The sequence below is a fragment of the Giardia intestinalis genome, chromosome 2, assembly GCF_000002435.2.
Source record: "Giardia intestinalis strain WB C6 chromosome 2, whole genome shotgun sequence".
Classification (NCBI taxonomy): Eukaryota; Fornicata; order Diplomonadida; family Hexamitidae; genus Giardia; species Giardia duodenalis.
In genome coordinates, this window is record NC_051857.1 from 408642 (window position 1) to 432150 (window position 23509).

At 46.7% G+C, this 23509-nt stretch overlaps 11 protein-coding genes and 1 non-coding gene across 12 annotated transcripts; 8 read left to right on the top strand and 4 right to left on the bottom strand.

The window, feature by feature from the left end:
* Positions 1-22: 22 nt before the first annotated feature.
* On the top strand, positions 23-95 carry GL50803_00t0018. The gene has a single exon. It is a non-coding gene; the product is annotated as a tRNA-Gln (tRNA).
* A 16-nt stretch (positions 96-111) lies between these two features.
* GL50803_0016877 (Zinc finger domain) lies at positions 112-498 on the top strand (the record flags this gene model as incomplete). Its single annotated transcript, XM_001708167.1, has 1 exon — positions 112-498. One exon carries the CDS (start codon positions 112-114, stop codon positions 496-498), a length of 387 nt encoding a protein of 128 aa, XP_001708219.1.
* On the bottom strand, positions 488-1390 carry GL50803_0016876 (uncharacterized protein; the record flags this gene model as incomplete). Its single annotated transcript, XM_001708166.1, has 1 exon — positions 488-1390. The coding sequence occupies one exon, from the start codon at positions 1388-1390 to the stop codon at positions 488-490; it is 903 nt and encodes a 300-aa protein (XP_001708218.1).
* Positions 1391-1555: 165 nt separating this feature from the next.
* GL50803_0061304 (uncharacterized protein) lies at positions 1556-6496 on the top strand (the record flags this gene model as incomplete). Its single annotated transcript, XM_038046266.1, has 1 exon — positions 1556-6496. One exon carries the CDS (start codon positions 1556-1558, stop codon positions 6494-6496), a length of 4941 nt encoding a protein of 1646 aa, XP_037901697.1.
* Positions 6497-6552: 56 nt separating this feature from the next.
* Positions 6553-9429, top strand: GL50803_0016879 (Kinase, NEK; the record flags this gene model as incomplete). The annotated part of the gene is made up of 1 exon (XM_001708165.1): positions 6553-9429. The coding sequence occupies one exon, from the start codon at positions 6553-6555 to the stop codon at positions 9427-9429; it is 2877 nt and encodes a 958-aa protein (XP_001708217.1).
* Positions 9430-9454: 25 nt separating this feature from the next.
* Positions 9455-9790, top strand: GL50803_008937 (uncharacterized protein; the record flags this gene model as incomplete). The annotated part of the gene is made up of 1 exon (XM_001708164.1): positions 9455-9790. One exon carries the CDS (start codon positions 9455-9457, stop codon positions 9788-9790), a length of 336 nt encoding a protein of 111 aa, XP_001708216.1.
* A 92-nt stretch (positions 9791-9882) lies between these two features.
* GL50803_00137739 (uncharacterized protein) lies at positions 9883-15498 on the top strand (the record flags this gene model as incomplete). Its single annotated transcript, XM_001708163.1, has 1 exon — positions 9883-15498. The coding sequence occupies one exon, from the start codon at positions 9883-9885 to the stop codon at positions 15496-15498; it is 5616 nt and encodes a 1871-aa protein (XP_001708215.1).
* A 13-nt stretch (positions 15499-15511) lies between these two features.
* Positions 15512-16291, bottom strand: GL50803_008942 (uncharacterized protein; the record flags this gene model as incomplete). Its single annotated transcript, XM_001708161.1, has 1 exon — positions 15512-16291. One exon carries the CDS (start codon positions 16289-16291, stop codon positions 15512-15514), a length of 780 nt encoding a protein of 259 aa, XP_001708213.1.
* A 308-nt stretch (positions 16292-16599) lies between these two features.
* Positions 16600-17178, top strand: GL50803_008944 (GTPase SAR1 family protein; the record flags this gene model as incomplete). The annotated part of the gene is made up of 1 exon (XM_001708159.1): positions 16600-17178. The coding sequence occupies one exon, from the start codon at positions 16600-16602 to the stop codon at positions 17176-17178; it is 579 nt and encodes a 192-aa protein (XP_001708211.1).
* Positions 17171-17719, bottom strand: GL50803_008946 (Leucine-rich repeat protein; the record flags this gene model as incomplete). Its single annotated transcript, XM_038046390.1, has 1 exon — positions 17171-17719. One exon carries the CDS (start codon positions 17717-17719, stop codon positions 17171-17173), a length of 549 nt encoding a protein of 182 aa, XP_037901698.1.
* A 63-nt stretch (positions 17720-17782) lies between these two features.
* On the top strand, positions 17783-19453 carry GL50803_0016880 (Multidrug resistance protein B; the record flags this gene model as incomplete). The annotated part of the gene is made up of 1 exon (XM_001708156.1): positions 17783-19453. One exon carries the CDS (start codon positions 17783-17785, stop codon positions 19451-19453), a length of 1671 nt encoding a protein of 556 aa, XP_001708208.1.
* Positions 19454-19472: 19 nt separating this feature from the next.
* On the bottom strand, positions 19473-23456 carry GL50803_008949 (Ankyrin repeat protein 1; the record flags this gene model as incomplete). Its single annotated transcript, XM_001708155.1, has 1 exon — positions 19473-23456. The coding sequence occupies one exon, from the start codon at positions 23454-23456 to the stop codon at positions 19473-19475; it is 3984 nt and encodes a 1327-aa protein (XP_001708207.1).
* Between the last annotated feature and the right edge of the window lie 53 nt (positions 23457-23509).

Sequence of the window (23509 nt, forward strand, 5' to 3'; positions counted from 1 at the left end):
CTGTAGACTGGCCCGCGTCCAGGGTTTCATAGTGTAGTTGGTTAGCACATGGGACTCTGAATCCCATAACCCCGGTTCGAATCCGGGTGAAACCGCTTTTCCCCGGCGAAAATGGGGGGTGCGACGCGCAAGAAGAACAAGACGAACCACCGCGAAGTCAGCCGCAGGGTGAAGACCAAGCGCCGCACAAAGGACGTCGACGAGATCCTCGAGATGCTCAGCCCGGAGAACGTGGAGAAGATCAAGAACAGGGACCCCGACCCCCTGCTCCCCGGGGACGGCATGCACTTCTGCATCATCTGCGACAGGTACTTCATCAGTGCAGAGGCGCTGGAGACACACAAGGCCACCGGGAAGCACAAGTTCCAGGTCAAGCGCGTCAGGGAAGGCGGCATCTCCCCCAAGGAGACAGAGCTCTTTGCCCGCCGCGGGCTTCCCGATAACGGGCGGAAGATTGTAAGAGATGAGAACGGTGAGCTGATAGGATTTACTGATTGAGCTGTGCCCTCAGCTCTGTCTCGTACTGTTTGTAGTATTTCCTATACCTCTCCACTGTTGTCGAGTATGGAATTTTCCCACAAGAGCAAGCGTATTCAACAAAGTCGTCCGCGTGCTTCGTAAAGGAGTTCATAATGCACGATGAGTAAATCACGAAAATGGAGACCTCTGCAGCTGTTATCAGGTAAAGAGGGATGGGAGTGGCGAAGTATGCTGCAAACTCTACGTCGTGAACCGTTTTTATCTGCCTATCGAGGTCGTCCTGTGAAAAGACAAGGGGGGACTGCTCTTTTTCTAGAAAGTTACAATACGTCTTGAGCATGCAGAGAGACAGCCCAACGGCAATGTCGCGGTAGAGATCGAGCTTCGTTGCTGCAATGAACTGCCGCTCCATTTGTTGAAACTCGGCATGAACTCGATCCTCCTTCTTGATCTGGAGCGTCAGGCCATAGCACTCTAAAACATGACCAACATCTCTGAAGCCAAAGAAGCGCGCCATCAGTGAGGAGTCCTTGAGACGCGCTATGCTATTTGCTTTGTACATCTGATGGAAGGTGGCTATACGCGTGTGTATGACTTCTAGACTGTCGATAGTGACGTTGAGGGTCCGCAGCGTGTGGATAGCAACGATGATAGCTACCTGTCCCCTGACCTTCGTATCACTGAGGAACTGGTCCCTCATGTGCTTCTTGCTTTCTGAGTTGTGATCGTCAATGTAGAAGAAGCGGCGGAGAAGCGTTGCAGAGCGCATGGTGGACTCTCGTGTGAGAGTAGTGAAAAGGTGAAAGGGTCCCTCGAAGAGGGCCTTGATTGCATAGCACGTGTTGATAAGAAGCTCGTCATCTTTGATAGTGATAACTGGCGGTATGCGGTGGTTTATCTGGGAAATCATGTTGGACAGGCCGCAAAGGGCAGCGCCAAAAATCTCGTGCTCGGTGATCACCCAATTCTGTTGATGTATGGTATGGTATGGTAGGGTAGTGTATAGTAGTGTAGTGTAGTGTATAGTATTAATTATGCATCCAATTGTACATCTCTTTTTAAAGACTCTTTGGGGATGGAAGACCAGTGTGTACAGGACAAGATTTTTCAGTTGATGAGCCTGGGGGCTACCAGCTTGCCAGAGAGCTTTCCTCTGTTTCCATACATTCAAAAGACGCTTTTGATGATGACGCGGCCTTGCGTGAAATCTTGTGCTTCAGTGACCGGGTGCAACCCTCTGGAAGCTGGAGAAGCTGGATCTCTCATTGCCCTGTGCGTTGAGATCCTTCTAAGCCGCGACTCATCTCTATCGTTGCTCCAGATTGCAAGTGATGTCCTTTTACTGACCTTTCAAGCCTCACCCAAAGAGGACATGTCACGAGGGATTATATCTCTTACTGGAGCAATTCTCAACAGGAGGCTCAAGATTTCTACCACGCGACTTGTTCTCTCTCTATTCCACACCATAATTCGGAACGGTATGCACAAAAATCTATTTACCAATACAAGCACACAGGGCCTCGCAGACGAATTTTCATTTGAGATGATTAACCTTTGTATATTAGCTAAATTGGCCATGACCGACGGACACCTCGATACAGGGATAGTAATCTACAATGAGGATCTTGAAGCCAGCGGAGTACATATGCACACACTTGTCTTCTTTGCTAGCTTTTTAATGATCTACCTGATACCTGGCTCTGAGCTTTCGCGTACGCCGTTCTATGTATCCCTGACCAAAGGCTTTCCAGCATGGATTCCGAAGCACTTCTTGGATGGTTTTGAGTGTGTGTCTGTGTTAGAATTGCTTAGAGCAACCTTGTGCTTCTTTAAACAGCGCCTGTCTGAATTCAAAACATTCTTGACTGAGCAACCAAGGTTTGTCGGAGAGTTTGTCACTCTAGCCACTTCACTTACTTGCTCCTCTCGTGAAGCATATCAAGTATTGCGTCAAATAGTAGTAGATATCATTATAGTGCTCATTGAGATCGTCGAAGAAGCAGAAGACTTAACTTCTCTTATCTGTGTTACTCTATTTCATTGTCTCAATTCTCTAATTGTTTTACCACTGTTTTCTAAGAGTGTTATTTTTGCCAATCTAGACTGTCCCATCATCCCAAAGGCTATTGGCCACCTGGTACTCAGTGACGCTTATAGCTGTTTAGACGAAGACATAGCAATGGAGCTCAGAAGACAGAAAGAAAGCCTGGTGAAGGAGATGAGTTCCGGATCATCAAGAGCCGAAAGAGGGAGCAAGATAGCAGTAGAGCGCGCATACTTTTGTCTTTGGTCCCTTCTGCGTGTTATTACCGGAGAAAAATACCGGCTATACCCTGTGTACTTGATAAAGCTGACGTACTTACCGTCCACATCCTTGCTTCTCTACTATCTCCTGAACGTACTAACAAATCTTGCCAGTGCTAATAGTCAAGATATATCTGGTCTTGCCCTTAATTGTATGATTAATCTGTATATGCACTGTCTTGGCGTGCTCGTGCAGGCCTCCAGCATGACTTGTGCTTCAGCAACTATATTCCGGCCACAGCCACCGAGCTCTATACTGTCTATTCAATCTAACATAGTCGAGCGGTTGGATTTTCTTGGAAAGGTGAGAGGAATAGGGTCCTCCATTCTATCTTGTGGCAAGACCATTAGAGATGCCAAGCCCGATGCCATCCTATCGGTACTCTCAGAATGCCTAGCTGATAGCTCTACTTCTCCTACTTCCAGGGCCCCAGCTGAACTGATTGCCATCCTCCCTCTTCTTGCTGGAGTTGTGCATCCATCAGTACCCTTTTTGTTACTCTTCTCCAAGAAAGGATCAGCAGTCCTAGACTCTACAATTTCTCAAGATGACTATTTCTATCACGTTCTTAGTGGCGAAACGATCCACCCGGATATGGACGAGCTTGATCTATTCCGCCTCTGCTTTAGGAATTTCCTTTTGAGCGGCGAAGGACAGGAGATCGAGCGTGCTATGATCTCCATTTCCAATGATGTTGCGCGTGTCATTGGTGAGCTTCCCAGTGACCACAAGATCCGACTCATTGGGCACGCACCATCTTTGCGCATCTTATTGGGGTCTATAGTGGTGTTGACGACAGAGTGCTTGTCTGAAAAGATAGCTCTCAGTTCTAAAATGACCATGTCAAGATTTGTATCCATTTTGATGGGATCTTCACAGATCAAGGAGTATCTATCTGGAAACTATCAATTGTCGGAACAAACTAAAGGACAGCCTATCCCCTTACACGAGGATCTCGTTTCTAAGTTCTCTTCCATGTATCAACGAATTAGAAACGCTCCTCTGGCAGTTGACAGAACTATTTATGATGTACTATCCTTACCAACAGGAATAGCCTTGCCATCGTCAACATGTATTAAGCTAGCTGAAAAAGCAAGCACTAGGACGAAAGATGCACTTGGTCCAAATGAGAGCGGGCAGCCAAGATTTGTTAATGTATTCAAAGATTGGTGCACATCATCTTCTATGCTTCCTGGGACCATGGACCAATTGATTAGCATGACTGTTCATCAAACCTGCTTGCATATGCGGACTATGGAACAGCTGAAAAGCATTCTTGGCCAGCAAAGAAGTAGATTACTGGATGGCGTCGAGACCGATAGTATTTCATTGATGGAATATTACTTTCATATCTATCTCTTGGTGCAGGCCGCACTAACGCACTTTGTCTCCGGCGCATTGGCTGGTACAATAGGCTCTGGGGGCCTGGCTCTTTCAGTCGATTACTCATCAGGCCTTTACGCTGCATGTCATGCTGTCCATACCTACTCTCTCAAGATGCTAGCTCCGCTCTCCAAGTCATCTACATCCAGCAGCGCAGTGATGTCAAGCCTGATAGAACGCGAACTAATCTCCTCTTCGTATCTCTCTCGGTACTTTGCTGATCAGTGTGAGTACTTGCGTCTTTCTGAGTACATGTCTGCGTCATCTCCAAACGCGTGGATTAAGCTTAGCTCTAAGCTGCACAGCGGAGGTGCAAATCACACCTATGCGGCTCTCTACGGGATCAGCATATGCTCCTTCATCCAGTACAGTAATCACGCAACAGAAAAGTGGCGAGCTAAGAACTTAAACGACGTAGTTATGCACATGGTACGCATTTTAATAAGCTTGCACGCTCTCAATGTGATCTCTACATCCTTACCGGACCTGGCTGTTGAATTAGATATCTATCCCAGCATTAAAGATGTTATTCTCTCCACTGGACCCTTAGCGAGCCTGCAGTCTATTTGCAGTGTCTTCGCCTACTCTGGCGATGCCATTGCCAGCAAGGTTTTAATGTGCCCCTTTGAACTATGCAAGGAGGTTGTGGCCGCTTTTGAGACTAAAGCTGACTACTCGGTGATCATTCACGACGGAATGATTAAGCTAGTGACCAGAACAGCGGATCTTAAGGGCCTAGACACAGAGGACTCGTCTCTTCTCAAGCACACAGCACAGATAAGCGCCACCTATATGGCCTTAATGCTCCTGGGATCCCTTAAGTTCTATGCCAATATTATCTCCCATCTAGCGCCTCATGTTTTGGTCGTTTGCCTTCCAGAGGTAATAGGTCTAGTTGATTTGGCGTTGAAGACGGCCCAAACACACAGCACTACTATCTCCACTTCTCTACAACCAGTACACTCAAAGCTGAAGCCAGGCCAGGGGAACTTCAAACTTGAGACGAGTGTGGTGATTCTTTCACTTTGTATCTATCTTCTTCTACTCAAAAAATTGGCAGGAGGCATTAGGACTAGCTCAAGTTGTGTCTCTGATTTATCTCTCGTCTACAAGCGGTTGGAAGAGGCGGCATATCTAGAGGATACTTCCATCAAATATGTATCCAAGTCTATGATTGCGTTGATGGGAGCAATATATGCAGAGTTGAATAGTTTAGACAATAGTGTAACAACTCTGCGGAACATAACCCTGTCATACCCTCAACTTTGTTTGACTATTCTCCGCCGTTATACTCCTACCGATATATTCTTGTCCCTTTTGCTAGATTGCATATATGAGCTTTTGTGCTTAAATAGCTGTCAAGATAACATATTGTGCAGTATCTTTTTGCCACAGCTGCGCTCGTTCTGCTCTACAAACCTTTTAACCCTGGCATCTCAGCTCCATCAGCTGTTCCGTGGTGAACCAATAAGCTCTGATATCTTAAAATCTCGACGTTCTGTCACAATCATGCTACCTATAGGGAGTAAGGTGGTAACTTTGCCGCCGCTGGCTTCATTCTTTTTCGGGGATGTGGCGTCCCCTAAAAGCTCTGAAAAGTCCGATGATGATGCAGTCAAATCTGTTCTATCAAGGATAGCGACTGTCCTATTACCGAAGAAGGCGCGTGACTCCTCTCCAGCTGTCACACAAGTTTCCATAAATAAAGAGACCATCGAACGGTTGGCAAAATTCTTGGCGACAATTTCATCTGCTGAAATTTCTCAAAGTATAGTGCTCAGATTTCTCTCTGAACTGGGGACGGAGAGCTTCGAGACCCTAAAGACTTCTACTGCCGTGTCTTGCGATATCCTATGCCTCTATTTTTCAATCTCTGTATATAACTTTTTGAGGACCACCCACGTCACATTTGACAGCTTTTATCTTTCCCTACCCTTATATTGGCTGGAAGACTCGGATACTGCTGCCTCAAATACTGTGACACAGTTTGCCATCCCGCTGCTCTTGCCCATCTTTTTGGCCACACGAGCACTTGAAGATACATTTAATCCACCCTTATGGATGCATATCGCTAATACGCTCGCATTCTTCGCACGTGAGCTGGCATGTTCTGACGATTCGCGGGCCTTCTTCTTCCAACAGGTTCTTCTTCCCATTATTCTTCTGGCCCGAAATACTGTTCCGTTGACCCAATTCGAGCAGAACCTATCACGGACCCCAGAGTTTATTAACAAAATTGTCAGCATTTCAAAGGAAGTTGTGAAAGATATCGCCAGCACTGAGCTGAGGGTTGCTCTAGCCCGTCAGTTGTCCGTATTGGGGCTTTGAAGGCAAACGAAAGAGTGGTCCTGTTTAATATTATTTAAAAATTGCGAAATTTTGCAATGATTTCCCTGATCGGGTACGAAGCATTCATCAAAAAGTACAGATTCTGCTCAGAAGTGCCACAGAGTGGATATGACAAGGTATACAGAGTGGAGAGCAAACACGGAGGCAACTTCTACACCTGCCGAGAGATATCTTACTCAAATATAGTACAGGACTCAATAGCCATTGATCCCGGGATATTTACTGCGCTTCTAGCCATCGAACACCCATGCATAGCAAAGATTTATGACATCTACCACGACACAACGACCAAGAAACTGTACATAGTGACGGAACTTCTGGAAGATTCGACGCTGGAAACTCTAGTTGCAGCGCATCTCCGCACAAATGAATCGATGATAGAGGAGGTGGTATGGCGGGTTGCTGCCTACCTCTCCTCGGCCCTGTATTATTTTCTATTTCAATTTCAAAAAAAATCAATCTGCGCCATATTTAAGCGATTCATCACACCACAGGATTGCGTGGTCTGTAGAACTGGACTTGTCAAGTTGCTATTGACAGACTTAATTTTCATAGTTAACCCAAACTATGCTAAGCTCATGAGTCACCAAAAGCAGTGCTACTGTGCCCCTGAGATACTTCTCCATCTCCAGTATAGTGATAAGTCTGAGATGTGGTCCTTAGGGTGTATCTTGTATGAGTTGTGCACCCTGAAGCGGTTTATTGAGGACCCCAATCCAATGTTAGTAAGAAATCAGGCTGAAGCCGCCGAGAATCGCATCGTTCTACCAGGCTATTCAGAAGATATATGCAACCTTCTTAACGGTCTTTTGCGTTATGAACCAGGCAATCGCTATTCTGCCGAGTACATTTGCTCTATAAAACAGTGCACACTCGTCCTCGACACGATAAGAGAGCACTTTCTTGCCACACAAAAGTACGAAAGGGATTATATTCCAGCCTACAATGGATCATATTCTTGGGCTCACAATTCCACAGCACCTGCAGTGTATAACCAGCTGTCTCCTTCTTCATTTAGGACACACGCCAATGCTTACCGTCCAGAGCAGCTCACAGTGCATGGATCTGGAACGTATAGCTATGATCCTTCCAAACAGCTGGTGCAGACGTTCACGCCTGCGACCTCCACTGTATACTCCAACTCGGTAGCTTCACAGCCACAAACAGATGTTATCCCTACATCTGTTGATTCCAGGACTGAGCGTAGAGATAGAGATCCCGCTGCAATAACATATATAGATGGTTATGCGGCCAAATATTCTCCGGTGCTTTATGATTCCCATATAATGTCTAATAGATCCGGTGTAGAGAAGCTTATGTCACCGCTACAAGCGATAGATGGCCCAGTTAAGCCTGATTGGAACGGAGCTTCCACAGCATCAAGGGTATCCCCAGAAGCCAACACCGCTGGTAATATCTTTCAACCACCAACGAGCTATACGCTGCAGAATATGCTATATGAGCAGTCTCATCATCCCTCTACCCAATCATCATATGGAACATACGCTCCACTCGGTGCTACGGACACTAGCGAACGAGCTATCCCTTATGACATGGTGGGACATCCTTCACTGCCTGCAGACTCCGCTGTTGTATCGGTTCAGCCTCCTCATCTTGTCCAAAAGCCCAGGCCCTTAGAGATTGAAGATCTAAGGCAATCGCGACCAGTCCCGAACTATCAAGCTGCTAGTCAGGCGGTGATTGTCGCTGACATCGAGTCGAGGCTGTCTCTCATGGACAGAGTCAAGTCCAGGTCTGCCAACGTTAAAGGTCTAGGCTCTGATGCCACATTATTGATGCTGGCCGTTGTTAATTTTGATAACAATGAAGTGCTCAGACACTTGGCTCTTGCGGGAAAGCGTACGCATGAAGGAGTCTCAGCACTCATGCTTGCAGCCAGTGTTGGAAACACTTACGCTATTCGGAGCATTCTGGAGCGTGTCGGAACTGCAGGCCAAAAAGAGACTCGCATGCAGGACTACAGCAATGGAAAGACAGCACTGATGTATGCCGTGGAAGGCCAGCACGAAGAAGCAGTGGATGTACTGGCGAAGCACGAAGCAACTATGACTTTGAACGACGGCACAACTGCTCTTATGCTGGCAGCTGTGAGGGAGAATGTGGAAATAGTCAAAAGGCTTGCAAATTTGGAAGGAGGAATGGTAGATTCTATTGGAAGAACGGCTCTAATGCACGCCATGGGCATCCACAACTATAAGGCTGTTTCCATTCTTGCCAAATGGGAAGGGGAAAAGCAGGACCATAACGGTCTCACTCCTCTAATGATAGCAGCAAAGGTTGGGGATAATGAGCTGGTGGACATACTCAAGTTGTGCGGTTTAAACCTCAGAACTCCGGCAGGCGAAACAGCGCTCATGGCTGCTGCAGCTGCTGGACACGTCGCGGTTTGTAGAACATTGGCCCCACAATATGCAGGAGCAGCCAACATCATTGGGATGACTGCACTGATGTACGCTGCTGAAGCCGGGCACGAAGAGATATGTGAAGCGCTACTTCCATACGAAAAGGGAAAGCGAGATACAGCAGGGAGGACTGCGCTCATGTATGCTGCATCCACCGGTCAGGTTGGCTGTGTGCGAAAGCTGCTTCATGCTGAGGAACGAATGCGGGCAACAGACGGATCAACGGCTCTCATCATAGCAGCAGAATTGGGCTTTACAGCTGTTGTTGCAGAACTGGTTACGCGGGAAGCAGGGATTGCTCGGTTTTCAGACGAAACAGCTTTGTCAATGGCCATAATGAACAATAGAAGAGACTGCGTCCAACTTCTTCTTAAGGCTGAGGGTATGCTAAAGTGTCCCGGAGGCATGACACCTGTCGAATATGCGACACATTTGAACCGGCCTGAACTCTCAACGATCTTACGTTCTCTTTCGTTTAATGAAGACTAGACCTTAAAATTCAGACTTTACTGCCATGTCTCTGGGTAAGATCACGCACGAAGATTACTGTCTGGAAAAGGAGATGGGGAGGAAGCTTCGATCGGACTACAATCCAATATTGCAGACACTTCATCCCAATAGCAACGAAAACCGTGTGGATCACATGAGTGATTTTTTCACGTCAAAGCTCCGTGACCCGCTACCTCATACAGATAAATTTGTGCCTGACCGCACAATACTAAATAAGGCCCATTATGCCCAGAAAGAAAAGCGAATGCAAGAGGATGCCCAATTAGTGGCGTCCTTGCCAACCTATGATGAACCTAGTGACGATCTTGCTTCGCGACCCACAAACAACAAGCACAAATAGACAACGCAAGCAGACGAGTGAATTTTCTCGACCAGATTAGATTATCTGTCAACAAATATTAACTTTTGTGTTTTCTGCGCCGGTCCTCAAATATGAGGACACTACCTTCACAGCCTCCAAAGGCAATTGTGATTCCCCAGCAGCTCCAAAGATTAGCGTCAAGAACTTCTACTGAAACCTCTTCCTCTGGAGCTAGCCCATCGAAAGACCTTATGACAAAATACGCGTCTGTCGTCTATTCCAATTTGGAGGAGCAGCGACACGTTCGACAATGTGATGCAGAACTAGTCACTACGGCACACCGTGGCAAGAAAGCTCTCATCTCCTACGATTTCACTAATCCGCTTTTGATCAAACAACATACCATTCCAGCATTAGAGGCTCTACGCCGTGAGCGCCCTCGAACCGTTGGGCTCAAGAAGTACCAAGATGTTTCTATTCTGGGCAGAGCATATGCACGGATGATAGATAAGGTTCAAAGTGCGCTCTTTCAATCGGGTTTTCTACGCATTTATGATGACGCCACAGGGGTGTTGGCTCCTTCAGAAGCTCGTGAGCGCACATTAGCCCACCAGCGCATGGCTCACTACCGTATCCTCGAACTTGAGTACATGGAGCATGCTCGAAGTCTCCACGAACACCTTTCGCCATTACTAGTCGACTACACAAACAGGATGGAGTATCGGCACCATTTACTGCTCCATTCTATCGCTGACTATTCAATCGAGAATCTCTTTGTAAGCGTATCGGCACAAACACTATACAAGTCCGTCCAGAATTCGTGCGACGATATCCCTGTGATCCTATTTCAGTGCCGGCTTGAGGACATCATCCGGGGATCTGTACCCTTGATAGATCCCGGCTGCAAGCAAACACGAATTGATGCATTGACCACTAATGACATTGTCAGTATATCTGAGCTTGCACAGGCCATTGCATCTGAGCAAACCGCAGAGCTCCACGATCCTTCCATGCTACACCCTGCAATCCAGCAATCTTCCCAACCACGTACAGATATACTAACGTTGGGAAAACATCTTAGTACGATGTTGCTCAATGAGGATAGTACTTCTCGAGATTCACTGGCGCTCATGGATGGTTCTCATAGCAACACTCTAAACATTTGCAGCGATCCTGGTGTCGATCGGAAGGTAGAAGATACCGATAGAACTCATGCTTCTGATGTTATCGTTACTCGCCTACTCTCACCAGATCCTCAACTGTACGCTTCACAGCAAGAACCTCCCTCGCCAGAGTACAGTACTAAACAAGAATCTCAAAGATCTCCAAAGAACTTCCAGATTACGACAATAACTACGCAGAAATACACCAAATCAGGTCTTCCATTGCCGCAATCTAGATTATGTACACGAGGAACTAGCAGATTGAAAGCAGAGATTAATTTATCTAATTTAGACCGTGGTCAGTATGAAGCACTCCACGCAACCAATCCTATATTGGCCAAACCAAACCGTCAACAGCCTGCGAACACCATAGAGCCGCTCATTGGCAGGGCCATACAGTCCCCGCCAGCAAAACCCAGAACTGTATCACGAGTGTCGGTACTCAGAAGTCCTACCGTACCCACACGTGAGGCCACACTTCCTCCCAAGGATCTGCAGGCTTGTCTTGTTCCCTTCACTAAAGTTACCTTTCAGCCGGGGTCTCCAAGCCTACACTTCTCAGAACCAAGTGTACACCCTGTGAGAGATCCCTTTTCAGATAGCGAGTCATCCACCTTAGAGGGTTTTGACACTCTTGAAGACCTTCCTCAATCACAGGGTCTTCACTTAAGAGCCTGGTCTCCTCTAATTGCTCATGCACATTCATCAGCTTACCAAGATCAAGGACGTAATAAGTCTGTGCCTCATACCAAGAACTCGTCACCCAGAAGTCCTGTCACCACGTCTCCTACACACCCATATCCTAGGCTTAGAGACAGATTTGGCTCTCCTTTATTGGCTCTCTCAACCAAGCGGCTTAGCACAGAAGCGACGCAAGTACTAAGATGCAAAGAACACCTACAGCTCTGTATTTCGCATTACTGCAAGCTTGCTTTACATGGAAACCCCTCTAACTATTCCACAGGCTTCACATATACTTCTTGGCTGACAGCAGATCCTATTAACGTGGTTGAGGCTATGCGCCACCTGGCTCCTCAGTGGCCCAATGAGAAGAGTTGTGAAAGACTGCAGAAAATTAGAAGGGTACCTTCAGAGCTTACCACAAGCTTGCCACGGAAACTTATATGGATGAACCCTGTGTATAGGGAGCCTTTCAATGACGTTAGAGACTTGTGCTTTTCAATCATGTGGATGCTTACGGGGGAGTGCGCACCGTCATGGTATGTACCGAGCTCCAGAGCTATGAAGAAGCGCCGTGCAGACATGAATAGGAGGCTTCTGCTCAACCTAGGGGCAATAGACACATATGATGAGCGAGAAATGACCCCAGGAGTATTTGCACAACTAGTGTCTCTCAATAGGAGACTAGAAAGAAAGCCTACTATGTCTCGTGACTCCGCACTTCCTTTCTCAAGAGGAAGAACTTCTGCAACTAGTAGATCACAAGAGCTAGACATTTCAGACAGCACTCATGACCCCAGCAGCACAGCAAATTCGCTCAGGGAGGCAGAATACTGTGACACATACAACGCTGCTCTTCAAGAGCTCTATTATAGAGAAGTTCCTGCTGTTGAGCGGTTCCACTTTCCCAAGAACCAGATTGTGTATGGAGCCTATCTGGCTTCTTCTATTCCCTATTACCATGAAGACCTCGATTTCGTTCTTGCTGAGCTGGAGTCCAGAAGTTACAACAATATTATTTCTATAGGACCAGTAATAGAGCGTGCTATGAAGCACGAGAGGAACGACAACTATGACCCTTCGTTTACCCTAGAACGTGTAGGGCTTAAACGAAAGCAGCTCGCCACCTTAGCTAGCGGGATAGAAAAGCCATCAGATGCGGAGCTTTACCTAATGAATGGAGGCGTAACTCCATACGTTAGTCCATGTCTTTCAGAGTTCAGTAGCTTCATTGCTGCTGGATCAGACTCTGGTGCATCGGATAGTAGTGAAAGCCCTCAATCTCGTTCTTTACCAGACTCCGAAATAAGCCTGCTGTACGAAGACGGAGATATCAGCATCAAAAGCCGTCCCTCATTACAATCTGAGCAATGTAATGGCAGCATGTCCATATCTGAGCTTACAGAGTCGCAAGAGAAGACCCCTGCCAAGATTCCCTTTAGTTCTAGAGACACCCTATCTGATGATTGGACTGATATGTTTTTGCAGCGCGTAGTTCATAAGCTTAAGACATATTCCAAGGTGCAGTTGCACCTCCTTAGAGACAGCAATCCTAACTATTACACAGGGCACTACGCAGCCTTGAACATGCAAGTGGTTAGCGCTGGCAAGTCCATCAACGGGTGCACCCAGTCAACGAACAGAAGCTCTCCACCAACAACCCCGCATATGCCCCAGACGAAAGTCACCAGAAAGACGCTGGTACGGTCGAGTGACCAGTATGGCACCAGTTCAATTGCACGGATAATTGAACATCCACTGGATTTTACTGATGAGCTTTCGGCAAGTGAGCATCCAGCTGCCTCCACTCATCGCGTGAGAGTCCACGAGGGTAAGCAGGCAGAACCAAATGCGCTGGCGACACCCTATGATTCACGAAGGCTTCAAGTCATAGATGTTCACTACCCTAACCGTCGGGCACTTAGGAAAGGATGCTATGTGAACCTGCAGCTTCTGGCAGACCTCTCCTATTTCAAGGAGACAGAGGAGCGTCAGAGAGAGATCTCTAATGCGTACCTCTTAGATCCCGATATATATCTGGCAGACAGCACAATAAGAGCTTACTACGATGAACCTCTGCTTCCATATTACCAGTTCCAAAACCCTTCAATCACTGCAGGCATATACATAGTTACAAAAAATTATGCAAAACCTCCTCAATCAGTGACCTTTATTGATGGATTTTCAGATGACGAAGTTATAAAGATTACGAAAAAGAAAAGGACACAGATGCAGCACTGGAGCAACTCTCCACATTTGTATTTACCTTTTGTTCGAACAATTCTCAGGAATGCTGAGTTCCACCTCCTTGAGTCATATCCTTTTGACTTCTTTTCAACCAAGCCGAGTACCGAGCCAAGCAGTAATGGCATATCTAAAGGAGAGTCGCTCTTTTGTAGACCTTGTGACTTCACTCGTGACATGTTAAGTTCACAAACATCTCAAGGACCTACAACAGCAGTCACAGCAATAACGGCAATTGATAACCTGCAGGAAGCGGAACCACAGACCATGCTGACAGACAGGGTATCTGCAGAGATTGTCGGGGCTGATACCCAGGCATTTGAGTTGAGTGACAACAATCTACTTACGTTGTTTTCGCTACGTGTCTCAAACATAAAGGAAATAATCAACAGGCTATTGCACTGGATAGAAATGGTGTACCCTCTACTTATGCTAGATGGACGGGCGCTTTTGTCGTCCGTTTGTGGATCCAGCTATTGGGCAGATGTCACTAACAGTTCACTTGAGTTAGAGAAGCGCTCGAAGAAAGAGCAGCTTGCTGCAATGTATAGAAGGTATCTGCACTCTCGTGACGTAAGAAATATTCCAGAGATAGCACAGCCCGAAGGAGATCAAGTGCATGCAAGAGCCATGGATAATATGCAGTTATTTGAACTGAAGCGTAACGACGCAATCAGGTTTCTGAAACTAGCCAATAGGATGTATGCAGAGTGTGTAGCCGAAGCCGTTGTCTACATAGTATGTCAGGTCGTTCTTCCAACGATTAAATCGATACTGAGCTTGATAGCTAAAGAAGCCACGGCAATGATGGACTTGGCGCGCCTTACAGTATTTAAATATATGGTATACCTGAAAAAGGCTGAGCCAGATCACACTATCTTAGTCAAGGCAAACACAGACTACTTCAAAATCCTCGAGTACTGTGAAAGAGTGACAAGCCAGATATTCTGGTTGTTCAGGCACATACCGAGCGTAGATAACAGCCTTATTACAATATCTCACACCAGCGAGGCTAGAGACCAAGCAAATAACCAGGGCTTTCGAATGGCAAAGGTGATCATTCGCTGTATTCCGTCCATGCGGACAGCCTGGAATGTCTGCAAGTTAATGTTCATTAAAGTCAGAGCCACCTTAAGCGCAGGAATGCAGTGTCTAGTCAACATGCCCGAGGCCCCAACTCTTCCCAGATACGTTTTCAGATTCACAGGAAATACAGAGGAGACCGGACACAACCATCAGGAACCAGGCTGCAGCGACCGCAGGACTATAGTTTTTGGCTACCCAACTTCAAATCTATATAGACAGTGCTCTACGCTGCAGCTAGAGTTTTCTCTAAAGAAGAATACGCGACTCTGCACAATATCAGGGCTGGCACAATTTGAGTATCTTCTACCCAAAGCACCCGAAACAGCCGTTACTGACAAGACACACGAGAAACAGTTCTGGCCCTTTCATAAGTATGGATACTACCACCTACTGCACAGCCTATTTGAGCACTTTGATGACAGAGTGGAGCCACTTAAAGCTCTTGTCAGTACTGGAAGTAAAAGTATTGCACATGACAGCGAGGATTGCGGCTTCAGCAGCAGCGTAAATGGCAGCATATCGTTGATTGATAGCGAAGAAGATTATGTAGATGAAGAAGAATTTGGAAACTAATGCAGATGTGCGACTAGAGATACACGGAATTGTATATTATCGTGACCATACGACGATGACTGTCTATTATCACGAAACACCTGTTACTGGGATGCAGGTCAAAGTCACGCTGCCTCGGAAATAGATCTGCGGATCCTACTTCAATAATGCGATAGGCGTGTATGTGAGAAAGGGTCAGCGAGTCCTCTTCACAGACACGCAAGGGATGCACATGTAGCCTGTACAGATCGGTGCTCAGTTTGATGTAGTTCATTACGTCAACTGATTGTTGGTTTAGAGCGCCTCCAGCACGTAAGATCGAGAAGAGTGCACACAGCAACTCACTTCTCCATTCAGGGGTAAATAGTTGGTACAGCTCAGAGTCCACGTCAAAGAGAGCCTCGTCTATTTCATAGGATACATCCATGTCCAAACGCTGTAATTTGTGGGGAGTGCGGCCCTTGAAGCTGCTTCCAGAAACAAACCGATGACTAATCGCAGGCAACAGAGCACTTGTGTCAACCTTAGTGACATGCATGACCTCATAGCGTAAGCGATCTGACTCCGGTGAAGGCAAGGGAAGCGTCTGCATTCCCGAAATATCTGGCAAAAGAAATGCCTCACGAACAGAAGCATCGGCGAAGAAATCACTTAGAAATGTGTCAGCATTGGATGGATGGTACTGCTTTGAAAATGCAAATTGAGCAGATTTAAAGCTGTGGTCAAGCCCCCACTGTTGCAACAGGTCGTGTGCATCTCTATCAAGGCCATCAATGCCTCGAAATGATGAGAGATGCGAAAAGGAAAATGACATTTAAATTTTAAAGACGGGCTTCTTCCGATTTCTTTCTTTATTTGCTTAGCTCCCATAGAGGCCAGGCGATATTTGGTCTTGATGGATCAGTTGTCGGTAAACTAATTATCTGTATGTCCGTGAGGCTTCATTTCAACTAACGGTATTCAGCGGCTCCTTTTCTCGCCCATAACTGCAACGCACTGTAACCTCATGCTTGCCAGGACAGCGTCTCATGTGTGTCATGGGCTAATTGGTGAACAGAGCAAGCAGTTTTCAGAGTTCAGTAAAGATATGCAAAGAAAAAGCACGTGAGAAAAAATAAGATCATGCATCTCATTAAACTGGGTATCTTTGGGGCTGTGCACTCTGGAAAGTCTACCATAGCCGAATTTTACACCGAACTAACTAAGCGAGACGACAAAGGGAACCTTCCACAATATGTCCCAACTGTCGGTTTGCGGATTCTAGAGTCTGAGAAGAGATTGACAGACGAATCTGGCTCTCAGGTAGATGTCTCGCTTCAAATCTGGGACGCCTCGGGAGACCCGGCGTATGAGTTTGCCTATAATAGGATTGCCGAACAGCTGGATGGATTAATCATTGTAGTTCCGTCAACTGAGCTCAATATCGATAAATATGTGCGGAGATATTACGATCTGATCACCCCAAATACAAAGTTTTCTAGCGGCGCAGGCATTGGGTTCATTTTGGTGTTTGTTCATTACAATGGCAAGATAGCTGGACGAGATGTTTTTCTGGAAGATCGAACACTTGCAACAATACCGGTGATTAAAACGTCCATGGATGCAGAGCCAAGCCGCATCAGCACGGCTATCGATGACTTTGTCCACAAATGCCACTTGGCAAAGGCGAGTGCAGACAACGACCTGCTTGTCCTTAATTAGTAGTAGAGCTTTTAGATGTACGTATGTGTTTCCTGTGCGCTAGTGTGACGCGAACACCTGATACGACTTGGAGTGCTCTGCAACTGTTCGAGAGTTCCGCCACCATATTATACTGTTTGTCTGCATCAGTGCATCTTTCCCAAAGAGGAGTCTCACAGATATCTAGACACCGAAGACTCTTCAAGCCTTTGATACCGTACTTTAGCTCACTCAGCTCTTCAATGCTGGTTCCACGAAGGGACAGGCCAGTGAGGAGCGGAACTGTGTTCTTGAGCGGTGCATCGAAGCGCTGCAGTGAATTGTACGAGAGTATTAAATTTGTAATAGATTGAAATAGTATAGGTTGCATGTCAGTGCTCGGCCACTTTGGCCATGCACTTATGTTGTTATGACTAAGGTCAAGGGTGTCACATATAGACGGTAGAATAATGGAAGATGGTGTAGTTAAACACTGATTTCGTACTAGAGCCGTCCTCTGCCCCGAAGGAAGCTGCAGCATGCGAATCATTGGACCTGCCATACTGTCAGCGGGGTGCTCCATGCCGTGCTTTGCCCAAAGCTAAAATTGCATTTAAGTTCAAGTTTAACACCTTAGAATTTATTTATGATAGAGAGCGCAGCCTCAGACGCTGACCATTTACTCCATAACGCTGACCCTGAGAGTCTGCCTTCTGAAGACACACCTCAGGACACATGCCAAACTTGCGATCAGATTGAGGTGGTGTCCATTCAGGAGTCTACCGGGGAGGCCCTACCGAAGGAACGGTGCTGTATGCGGTGTAGGAACAAGTATAAGCCTGGAAAAGCGTCTTTTCTCTCCCAATTTCCGTATCTCATCTCTATATTTGCGTCCATCGGTTATGACCAGCAGGTCATGGCCCTGGCTCTTCCTCAGCTCAGCTCAGTCTATGGGACTACCTCCAGCCAGATGCAATGGATCATCACATCCTTCTACATCGCAAACGCAGCCACATCCGTCCTTAATGGCCATGTGGGGAATATGGTTGGCCCCATCATATACACCCGCATACTCTCCATCGCTGCAGTCTGCCTTTACATAGCATCCATCTTCATGCCAAGATTGGAACTGATAATACTTCTTAGGATCTTCTCAGGGTACAGTGCATCGGGACTTGTGGCCTGCAAGAACGCCCTCACCAAGTCGCTCAGTCCACCAGACAAACTTCAGAAGTACCTCATGTGGCAGATGACTGCGGTGAATATTATCGCTGTCATTATCCCGTTCATTGGAGGGGAGCTTGTTGACTATATGGGATGGCAGAGCATCTTTGTCGTCTGTGCTGTCCTGAACCTGTGCACAGTCATTAATAGCTTCATAATACCAAACCCGTACAAGACAAAGCTCAAGGTTCGCTTCGACTATGGTGGCACGATTCTGTTAACTATTGCCGTGACCTCCTTTTGTCTTCTCTTCAGTTTCCTGGCCATGAATGCCTTCATTCTGACCGCTATATTTGCAATTATGACTATAGTATTTTCCATATTCTTCTATCTAATCGAACGGAAAGTTCCTTATCCGCTCATACTATTCAAAGCACTGCAGAATCCAATTGGGGCCATGTATTTTGTTTACGTTATGCTAAACGTGATATCTTCTGGTTATACTATTCTATTGCCGTATGTCTTTACGAAAAAGTATGGACTCAGCAGCCTTTCCATAGGAATGATTAGTGGTTCCTCCTGCGTTTTGCGAATAGTAGCGTCTGCAGTCACGCCGCTGATAGATTCTAGGGTTGTCAGGCGCCATATAATTGGATTTGCATTCCTGGGGTCGTCTGTTGTTACTGCACTGGGTGCATGCTTCTTGGGAGTGCACATTTCGCTGGCAATCATCATGCAAATGATACAAACGTTTCTTCTGGGGGTTGCCGGCACGCTCCTGTTCCCGATGGTTCTTACTACTGCGCCACAGAAGTACTCTGCTTTGATGAATGGGCTTCCCACCATGTCCAGAACCATGGGGTCTTCCATCGGGAATTCATTGTTCACTGCAATCCAGAATTTTATTTTGCTGATTGACTATGGTCAGGCAGAGATGTCTGGCCCTGACGACCCGTACTATATTAAGTCATATGTGTACGGATGCCAGGTTAGCTTCTTCGTCGTGACTGGATTGGCCATCATGGCAGGTATCATATCTATCCTGAGAATACGTAACTCTATAGAGGAGAAGAACAAATACCTATTCAAAGCAACTCAAATTCCATTACCGTATGACGAGGACGAAGTAGATGATAAAGAAGATAAAATCTAAAGTGTGGATGCTCTTTCTGTTACAAAATCATGTCTAACATGTCCCTGATGTTCTTTGACTTCGCCCAATCCTTAACTGTTTTCCCATTAGCTTGAACAATCTTCCCTTCTATTGGCAATAACAGCTCTACGATCGGTCCCGAGCCAACATAAGCAGCAGCCATTAATGCAGTAAAGCCAGCACCGTGGACATGGGTCTTATTTGTAGTCATTCCCGCTTCACCAGTAAGAAGTTCTGCAACTTCAACTTGACCGGCAAATGCCGCCCATATGAGCGCGGTGACACCACTAGTGTCTACACACTTCAATTCTGCTTCTCGCAACAACTTAATGGCTTCTAGATGAGACTTTCCCGAGTTATTCTGAACAGCAATCATGAGCGCCGTTTGGCCATTTGAATCCAGAAACCTTGCTTCCTTGGGTATGAGATCCTTAATCATGTTAGTGTGTGCATACCTGGAGGCTATCATGAGTGCTGTATGCCCCTCATCATCGGCAAGGCCACCTTCGTATGGAACAAGGGCTCTTACACAAGAGTCGTGACCTTTTGCAGCTGCTATCATGAGAGCTGTTCCGTTGCTCAACTCATAGAATGTGCGCAAGGAGTACTTGGCGAGACGGATCTTCGCCTCTGTTGCTCGGAGAACCATCACCATGTCTTGATTCCCCATCTCAGCAGCATACATAAGAGCAGTCATTCCCAAGTCGTCAACGAAACCAGAATGCTCTTGAAGATACCGTTTGAGACCTGGGAGGTCCCCCATTTTGACGGCCTCGATCAGTGGGGTTGAATTGGCCATGCCGCGAGGTCTCATAATGGGCGAATCTGTTGGTGAAATGGTGCACGGTGAAGTATCCGTGTAGCGGGCAGAGGGCTGTTGCACAGGGTGGGTAAAGAGCATCTCAACAGTCAGGTCTTGAGTAGAAGTAGTGTTCCTGTGCTGTTTCTGTGTTAATTGCGGGGTTTCATCATTCATAGATGAATTGGTAGACAAAGGTATACCATGAAAGATAGAGTCGGACTCATCGGCCGGGCCAGGGCATGACGGAGACCCTCTGTCGGTTATCTTAAGGGATAGCTTGCGTTCAGGGCTTCCTTTCTGGAGATGCTTTTCGTAGGGACGAATAATTCCGGCCACAGCATAGTTGCTATGGCTCATGGCAATTTCATAAGCGGTCTGGTCGTCATCGTTAACGAGACCTGCTTCATACTTAACTAAAAGAGTGGCAAAATTTGGCCGATTGAGCTTTGCAGCGTACATCAATGCAGTACATCCGTTTCTATCTCCACGGCCGTGCTGTTGTTCAATGAGGTTCTTTCCCATTTCAAATTCATCATTCTCCACGCAAATCATGAGCTCCGACTTGCCCGTAGCCAATGGAGAGTGGCTCTTCATGTTCGCAGAGTTGGAGCGAGATCTACGCGACGCTTTAACTCGTTCTTTGGTCAATCCATCTGTCCTTTTGCTCGAAGACAGGATCTCATCTGAATAAGGTTTGTCTTCTGGATTTTTCAGCGTGGCAGACACAGATCTAAGCTTCAAATTGCTCCCAGCGCGAACTGGCTGATGGCTTAATGCCTGCGATACATTTTGACTACTGGGATCAGTGTGGTGATGAGGTGTGGTCGCATTTTCTTTAGTCAGTACTAGAGTAGAAGAGACCCGTTTATACGGAGGCTTGCGTGGACTAGTTGGTATTACCGTAGCAACAGTGTTTTCAGATTGTGGAACTGTATCGTGATTAGTAACAACTGGCGCTTCTTCCAAGATCTGCTTTGGCTGTGCTGGGATGATAATTGGGTGAGCTGGTTCAGACTTACCGGGTGACAGTCTTGGGGCTTGTGGAGAAGGAGGTGCATCGTAAACAGAAAGGGATACCGACGGAGGGATTCCTCCATCCTTGTTACTCTTGGTCTGAGATAGTAATTGCGTTTTCTCAGAGCTCGCCTTTTGATTGGCCATCTGCTCTGCTTTGTAGAAATTTATTATATCTTGTATCTGTCTCGATTTTGGTGCAGGCTTAGATCCTAGGCTGTTCTGCGATAAGACAGATACTGTCTCCACTTTGTTGCGTGGAGGGGAGTGCGTTAGCTGATTAGGTCTCAATTCAAGCAAATAGGTGAGTACTTTGGTTGCGTTCTTCTGCTTGGCCAAATCTTCAATCGACAGGCCGGAATGCATTTTCAGATCCTTTTCCTGATAATATAAAATCTGGAAAGCGTCTAGAGAATCATGTTCAGCTGCATGATGGAGTGCAGTCCGACCCTCATTGTCTTGCATCCTCACCTCTACAGAAGAAAGTAAATGTACAAGCTCTCGTGAATTAAACTTTGCTGCAATCATCAGGGCTGTTGTGCCATCTAAAAGACGTGCCTTCGCCTCTGTATGAAGAAATCTCCGTGCAGTAGCCAGGTTATTTTCTTGCGCTGCTCTCATTAAGTTTGTCTCCCCGGAAACATTCTTTTTCACATCTCTAATGCTGCTACTGGAGTCTTGTTCACCATCGCTTGGTGGAACATCCAATAGACGTGGTATAGAATCTAGATCCTCTTTCAGATCAGAAAGACTATCATGCCAGTGTCCCATTGGGGTTACTGGAAATACCCTAGTCTGTGGATCTTCCTCGCGCATCAGTCGATGCTGCTGACTCGGTGTTTTGCGGAGTGGGGATGTCTTAAGAGGAGTTTCAGCTCCTTCGTCAGGCAATACAGGCCAAGAAGGAGTGTTGTCTAACTCCATGTAACGTTTCCCGAAGAATCTGTTGCTTTTTGAAGAGGCTCTGCTTACGGATTTGCGCTTGGTACTCCCCGGAGTCGCAGGAGGCACAGCTGTGCTGTCACCATATTCTGGGTCATCGTTTCCACCCATGACTCCTTTTTCTTTGTGACTGAATACATTATGATTTACCGATGAAGGAATAGCAAAGGATTTGCTTCTTGCATTTTGCCGCTCCTTCAATTGATTATATTCTGCACTTAGAAGTTGAAAGTTGGCATTGAGTTCTTGAAACTGAGTATACCTGTTAGCCAGAGGTGTAAGGGTGGGGTGCTGATGCGGCTGCGTGAGCGTGGCAGGTGCATAAGACTGGTAATAGGGGTTGAGCGACAAATTCAGTTGGGGTGGGCGGGTCAGACTAGAAGATGCACGAGTAGGATCTTCATATTGAATAGTAGGCTGTCCTGTTGGCATGAAGGATTGCTCTGGGTTCGATTGGAAGCTTGGGGGCTGATGTGTATGCAGTGAGTGACTACCGAGAGCTTGCTGTGAAGAATAAGGCTCAAGGGGTACGTCTATTACAGATGTGGACACAGAAGAAAGATTTGGCATGGTTCTTTGAGTCAGACTCTGCGTTTGATAGAACGTGTTCACCAGTCTATTCAAGTAAGCAAGAAGCTCTGTTTGCATAGCAAGTTTGGCAGCCAACGCCTTGCAATTGTTGCATGTTTCTGCAGAGGAGTTCCGTGCATACCGTTCTAAGATTTGAATAACGCTAGTATAGGAGTTATCTCTTGCAATAGAAAGGGCTATGGATAGATCATGTTCATTGGGGTTCTGCGCATCCAGTAAGAGTTGAAGAAGATCAGTGTCTTGGGTTAAGACAGCCAAATCAAGAGCAGAGAATCCAGCAACGTCTCTCTCGTTTCCAAAATATGGCAGCAACACGACAACGGTATCGATGTTACCCATCTCGACAGCCACCATCAGCATAGTCCTGTTCTGCTCCGTGAGAATGTGCCGCTCACGAGAGGCAAGAATGTAGCATAGTTCTGCGTGTCCGGCTGCCACGGCCATATACAAAGCCGTTCTGCCGGTGGCGGAAACCATACCTGCTTCATAGGATGCAAGCAGCTGTACCATGTGGGGGTCATTCTCAAGTACTGCACACATTAGTCCCGTATTTCCATAGTTGTCCCGCATGCCACTGCAACCCTTTGCATAGGTAGCTACCACGCTGTATTCCCGGGAGTGAATGGCCTGAAACCACTCTTCGCGCGAAGTCATGCCGCCAAGCTCTTGTGCACCTTAAGCTTTTTGCTTTGCAGAACCTTTGGATG